At 37.8% G+C, this 6,593-nt stretch overlaps 1 protein-coding gene across 1 annotated transcript in view; it reads left to right on the forward strand.

The window, feature by feature from the left end:
* adamts7 (a disintegrin-like and metallopeptidase (reprolysin type) with thrombospondin type 1 motif, 7) overlaps nt 1-6,593 on the forward strand; it is a 72,429-nt gene that overhangs the window by 17,723 nt on the left and 48,113 nt on the right. Inside the window, exons 5-7 of the mRNA XM_084939439.1 lie at nt 1,581-1,664; nt 2,369-2,493; nt 4,239-4,388. Of these exons, the coding sequence (XP_084795565.1) occupies nt 1,581-1,664; nt 2,369-2,493; nt 4,239-4,388 (359 nt within the window). The remainder of the gene's footprint in view (nt 1-1,580; nt 1,665-2,368; nt 2,494-4,238; nt 4,389-6,593) is intronic.

Genomic DNA, 6,593 nt, shown 5'->3' on the forward strand with positions numbered 1-6,593 from the left:
TAAAATGAACTTCCATCTGAATTACAATGACTTTCGCAGCCTGGATCAGTGTAGCAGTGGAACGAACCGCATCCAATAAACAATCATAGTTACAGAATGCTTGTTTATAGCTGTTCAGAGGAGAGGTAGTCAAAGGCAGGAGAAAGGTTGACCTTTTTGTAAACAGGGGCAGAATGTGATTTTTGTACAAACCACGAGCGTGTGTTTCAATGGTCTCCTCTCAGAGGCATGTATGTGAGGAAGAAAATAAGGCAATATAGAGGCAAGAGTTGAATTCCTGCTTCACCTCTGCACAACTAACCTGCTGCTAAGTTAGGAAACAAATGGTCAAATTCAGACACCCCAGTTCCAGACTTGTACTACATCCCGAAAAGCATACTATCTGAAGCACACTTTCTTTTTAATGCTAAAGCAATAATCCCAACCTGTTGTAAGCAGCTTTTCATGCTTTTCCCCAAAAAATGCATTGAAACCTGCTGCTCTATCAGTCTCTGTTGATAGTGATGGTTAGAGTTTTATATCCCAGCGAGTTCCTTCCACCTCTCAGGCCTTTCTTTCATGCTTCTCATTTCTGGTTTCTCAAATCAACTGACCAACAAAGATCTGAGGTGATTTCCTTTCACGCTTCTCACTTCAGATTTCACGAATCAATTGATCTCCCTGTTCTTTAGTAATTAACCTCATGCTGCTTTCTGCCCTTTGTAAAGGATTTCCTTGTGGGAATAGAAAACAGGCTAGCATTTATATACAGCTTTTCTACTTGCACTCAGAGATCTTTAGGCTACAAGAACACAGACTAATGCATTCATCCAGCTCTTTATTTTTGCACTAAAAGCACTTTATTTACATCAAACCTTTACCCCAACCCAGAGCCTTTTTGCTGCATGGTGACTGTGCCACTGTTAAAGCTACTGACTAACTCTTTAAATTTTGGTACTTTAGACATAAATAACCTTGTGACAAAGTGCTCAAGGGAACCATATTTGAAAAAAATAGAAGAGTTTAGGATCATACTTTTTACATCCTCCATATTCCCTGAGTGCAAACCAGAAACCCAAACGTGAAAAATTACATCAGATGTTGTGTTGCTGTTTGTGTGCATACCACTACTGACGTGTTTTGCTTTAAATGTGCATAATTACAGGCTATAATTATTTCTTTTTAAATACCAGGGTACTTAGGCTTTTGGTAGTTAAAGAGACTAGCTGTAATAAATAGATTTGAAAGCTTTGATGTTAAGAGGTTAAAAGTATTAAAAAGCTGTACAGGTCCCCGCTCACAGACTCCCTTTGAAAATTCAGATCATGACTCACGCATAGAAAAACAATGAAAGGCTGGGAAAAAGGTTTATAAAAAAATAAAATATTTGTAAAATGCAAACGATAATTCATGTTGACAATGAAGAATTGAACTCAATATGAAAACTGCAAATTATTAACTGAAAAGGTCTAGGCTGATACTTTAGCTCGGGTGTCAGTTTGAGCATAAATGTGTTTAATAAATGAAAATCCAGCAGTCAAGTTTATTTTTCTAGCCATTGCCCTGATTTTAATATAGTGTTAAAAGAAGTTTTCTTCCAGGTTGCAGGTCTCTACAGAGACGCCAGTATTGGGAATGCAATCAACATCGTGGTTGTTCGACTCATCCTGCTGGAGAAGGACGAGGTAAAAACAGATTTCTGTATGTTAATGAAGGGTGGTTTTATTAGTTTCCACATAAAGAGTCAAATCCAAAATTCCTGACCACAGAAATTCTTCAATAGTTTGGTGTCCTGAAAGTTAGTTTTAGCAGTTTTGTTTTCTTATTTTTTTCAAGTGTGGGTCAGAATGACCTATTTTACCTACTCTCTGGGTTTCTTTCCATTTAATGAATGAAATCCCATTCAGAATGACTGAAAACTACTAAACATTACTTGCTTTTAGGTTCTTGGGTGCAGTCAATACTTGCAATTTGTAACTATGCAATAAATAAATGAAAATGGGTTTTCTTAGTCATTCTGATTGCTGTACTGTATGTACAAACCGATTGTAAGCAGTAAAATGTACAGAAATGTTTTGCTGACAGCTGTTAGAATTACAAAACTCACTCTTAGTAATAGCCGAGATATACAACACACTGACAAGGACGCTATCACCTTATCTTCATCGAATGTGAAAGTCATGGTGCAATTTGGTTTTCCATTTCATTTTCCATTTCAGTTTATAGCTATATTTATACATATATTTATATATATTTATATATATTTATCTCTGTGCTGTGCACTTATTCCGGGCAATTTTGTGTACTTAGAGTGCATTAGCTGCTAATGATTGATTTGTCTGCTGTTATGTTTTTTTCTCTTCATCTGATTGTGACATGTCGCCGATAGGATGACTTGAAGATTACACACCACGCTGACAACAGCTTAAACAGCTTCTGTAAGTGGCAAAAGAAACTCAACATGAAAGGGGACGAGCACCCGCTCCACCACGATGTCGCTGTTCTGCTCACCAGGTACCACATACACCCGACTCACTGCTTTCCTTCGTAGTACATTTATCTTTTTACTGTTTGAGCCCAAAGCCCAGCTATGCGTGTAATGTTAATATTGGTGTGCGAGTGGCAATCATAAAGTTTCCTGTTTAAATTAGTCTGTTAAGCCCTGTGGCAACGTGAGATCACACAATGGTGACTAAACCTATGGCTCACTGATTAGGATATTGCTAAATTTATATTCTTGCAGTTTTGCAAAGCGAGTATCTGTGGCGACCCTTACAGCTAATGCAAGGTGAATATCAAAAATGAACCAAAGAGTACCACAGTCATTTCTGCATTATTCAAGAAGACGCAGCCTCATCTTTTACATGAAAAGTAGCCGGGGAGAACTGCTTTTACTCAGCCCTGCAGTTTATGGACGGTGCAGCTTGAAATCAGATCGTGTTTTTTTTTTCTCAAGACAATGACAAAAGGCCGACTAATGCCTGATTTTGTTATTAAAACTAAAATTATTTAGTTCCCTTTAGAATTCAATGTTAATAACATTCAACCAAGATTGAAACGTCTGTGATATGACTGAGATTTTGTTTGCACGACCTTTCTCTACTGTCACAGTTCAGAAGTAATAGTTTGACTTTTTGGAAAAGACACTTGTACAGTATTGTACAAAAGTACTGTGCCCACACATTTTTTTTGTAGTTTGCCTCCAAGCAGTACCTAACCAATTTCAGAGGAATGTTTTTTGTTAGTTAAGCCGCTTGATAATGACCTATGACCCACTTAACTGAAGGGATGAACCAGTGTTGTGTTCACACAACTTAGCAAAGAGCCAATTTTAAAGTGTATCTTTAGGCACTAATTTAATAACAACCAAAAAACAAATTGTTTGTTTCAATTTCTTTACTCAAAATCTATGAAATATGCCAAAAGAAAAAAACACTGTTTGACAGACATAAAACAGTATCTTTGCAACATCAAGGTGATTCCTGAAGAGCTGTTACCCAAAAACTGGGCGTATTTCAGCATAATGTGCAGTGCGTCCTTAAAAAATGTAGGAAACTGGACAAAAGTGGAAGATTAAAGAAGACATGCCAGGCCTAAAAAGACTATCTAGAGCGGGTGAACAGCATCTGAGAGTCATGTTCTTAAGAAACAGAGAAAAATGAATCAAATACCTGGCACAGGACCCGAGAGATGCACCTGGCTTTTCACATTGATCCATCTACTGTTCACTGAAGCCTCATCAGAAATGGTGCCTCTCAAGAAGCCATTCTTAAGGAAGGCAAACATTTGTGCTTTTCATGTTAGCACCACTCAGATATCTTTTCTATTTCCTCTGTCCTCCTCTTGTTCCCTAGGTGATCTGCTCTCTTTTTCTACCTTGTTTAGCTAATGAACCTTGTCTAAGTAAAGTTGTAGTGTGAGCAGCAGCAGCTCATATGCTCCACCTGTGTCTACACAGCACAAAGTCACTGTAAGGGGAGGAAGCGTGATAGCAAAAATGTTAAAACACTCTTCTGGCTTTAAAAAGCTGGATTTGCAATTTACAGCTGTTATCTGCAGATATTAAATATTTTTAAATATAAGATCTGAGAAGAAAGTAATGCATATGTAAAATCCAGTTATGCATTATATTCATTCATTCACGTCTCGAATGAATGAATGCTTCCAGTCATAAGAAGATCGTTATTATTATTTTTTAATCATTGCTTCACCCCCTTCTTCTGATGTGTGACCAACAGTCTGTCATCTTCTTTCCACAGAAAGGACATCTGCGCATCCGTCAACACACCTTGTGAAACCCTGGGTCTATCGCATGTGGCGGGAATGTGTCAGCCGCATCGCAGTTGCAGCATTAGCGAGGACACGGGCCTCCCACTGGCTTTCACTGTAGCACATGAGCTAGGACACAAGTAAGGTTTTGGTGCATGCACACATACAAACATAACCATTGTGGCATTCTAGTCTTTGGAAGGTCAGTCAGTGCAAACATTCAGGCGATTAACCCCGAGTTTCACCAGCGAGCCAAAGTCATGTTCGTCAGCACAAACGCTCTGTTAGTGTTTTGTTCATCAGCCTCTTTATAAAACATGAAGCTTGATCCTGGAGTCTACTTTTTATATTCTAAAATAAATCCATTATAACACTGGATATGTAAAAAAAAAAAAAAAACATCAATACATTTTTTTAAGAAAATCACATTTTCTTGTCTTGTCCATGTCTGTAATTATTACTAAATTACTTTTTTTTTTCCATTACAACATTACACATTACAACTCTACTTTACTAAGATCTTCTTAAATATCACCCTTTCTTCTTTTAACTAATGGTCTAATAACAATAGACCGAGCAATAAAGAAAAACAGTACGACACAAGACGCTAAATAATAGATTAACACATGAAATAAAAGCAACACTCTAAAGTGATCTCAAGTCAGGGTGTTAACACATTTCCTGTTATCTGAAACAAATGATATTTGAAAATTGTCTAAGTGTTTAATTATGTATGTAATTAGACCACTCTGCTCTGTCTATAAAACTCAGCAAAGTTGCCCTCGTCAGGTATTAATTTTAACAGGATGAAACAACCTTGGAAGACAAAATAATTGATATTCCAAAGCAACCAGTTTGCTGAGAACATTAGTGCTTTCTGCTCAATTTGAACTTATTTTAATTTAATTTGATTTTTGTCCTCTGTTTGTTTATTGGTCAATTAACCAAACTGTTTAAGCATTAACACAAATTAAAAAAAAGAAAAGTTACCTTGCTGCTACAGCCGCATAATCCTCGAGCACAGACTGCTATTTGTATTGGGCTAGTGCAGCACTCATTCAAACAGTGTCTGCTCAGAACTGGCTGTTATTGGCTTAAAGTAAGAGCGAGTGCTTGAAGTCAGTTGTCGCCACATAAATAGAACATGTTATTAAATTCGCAGCTGATTCAGGCTGCCCACATTTAGTTATAAAGCAGAAAAGAGGGAAAAGTCTCGTTAATGTGCCCAGAAGAAAGAACGAGCCAGTGCTCGTGTGAATCTGTAAGTCCAGTAAGTCCAGTTTAATAAAGAGCAGCTAATGCAAACAACATTTATAATCAAGATTTGTGAATGAAGAATAAACGTATATAGTAGATTTTGTTGACATAAAAAAAATGGAGGACTGCACAACCAAACAACTTTATGCCCGACGCTGCCTGTCCTCGGTCCACAGCAATACACGCATCAAATCTGCGGTGGATCGGATGAGCTGTTGTTGAGAAAAGTAAACAACAGGTGCACACACGCACACACACACGCGCGCACACACACACACACGCAAGAGCTGAGTCTCTCATTATGCTCTTATTGTCGCTTGGACTCCATCTACACACAACTACACAAAACCTTGCTGTTTTGAAAAGGCGACTGCTATGAGCATACACACCAAAAAAGTGTGTGTGTGTGTGTGTGTGTGTGTGTGTGTGTGTGTGTGTGTGTGTGTGTGTGTGTGTGTGTGTGTGTGTTTGTGTGTGTGTGTGTGTGTGTGTGCATTGCAGGTAAATGATATAGCAAAATCTCCAAAGTGAACCCAAGGACCAGCTTGGTTATAGATAATGTAAAATGTATTTTAAAAATGTATTTTATTATTCTTTGAGATGAATAAAGGATGAACATCACACAACCAAACAACTCAGTCCTGCATGTTCTCGGATCTACGTCAACACACACATCAGGTCTGAGGTAGATCGGACGGACTGCTGTTGAGAAAAGCAAACAAGAGACACGCGAAGGAGTCGAGTCTTTCATTACAGTCTTATTGTCACCTGGACTGCATCTATACAATTATAAATCACACCCTCTTCAAGCTAATTCAACTTGACTCCTGTGACTTGAAAGAGTGAGTGGTTGATAGCTTAATTTATGTCTTAATTACTGTACTCAGCTCAACCTATACTACAAGTGTGTACTTGTACTACTTTTATTAAGTCACCTTAGGAACTTTGTCCTTGAAAATGTGCTGAACAGACCCTATTTTTCACAATATATCTATCTGGTTTGTTTGGTTTTACCCTTGAATATATGTCGAGGTTATTTTCTTGAAGGATTGAACAGGTCTTAGGCTGAAGGGAGCCTATTGTGAACA

This window comes from Perissodus microlepis, chromosome 1 (genome assembly GCF_051167445.1).
Source record: "Perissodus microlepis isolate ML-2025 ecotype Zambia chromosome 1, ASM5116744v1, whole genome shotgun sequence".
NCBI lineage: Eukaryota > Metazoa > Chordata > Actinopteri > Cichliformes > Cichlidae > Perissodus > Perissodus microlepis.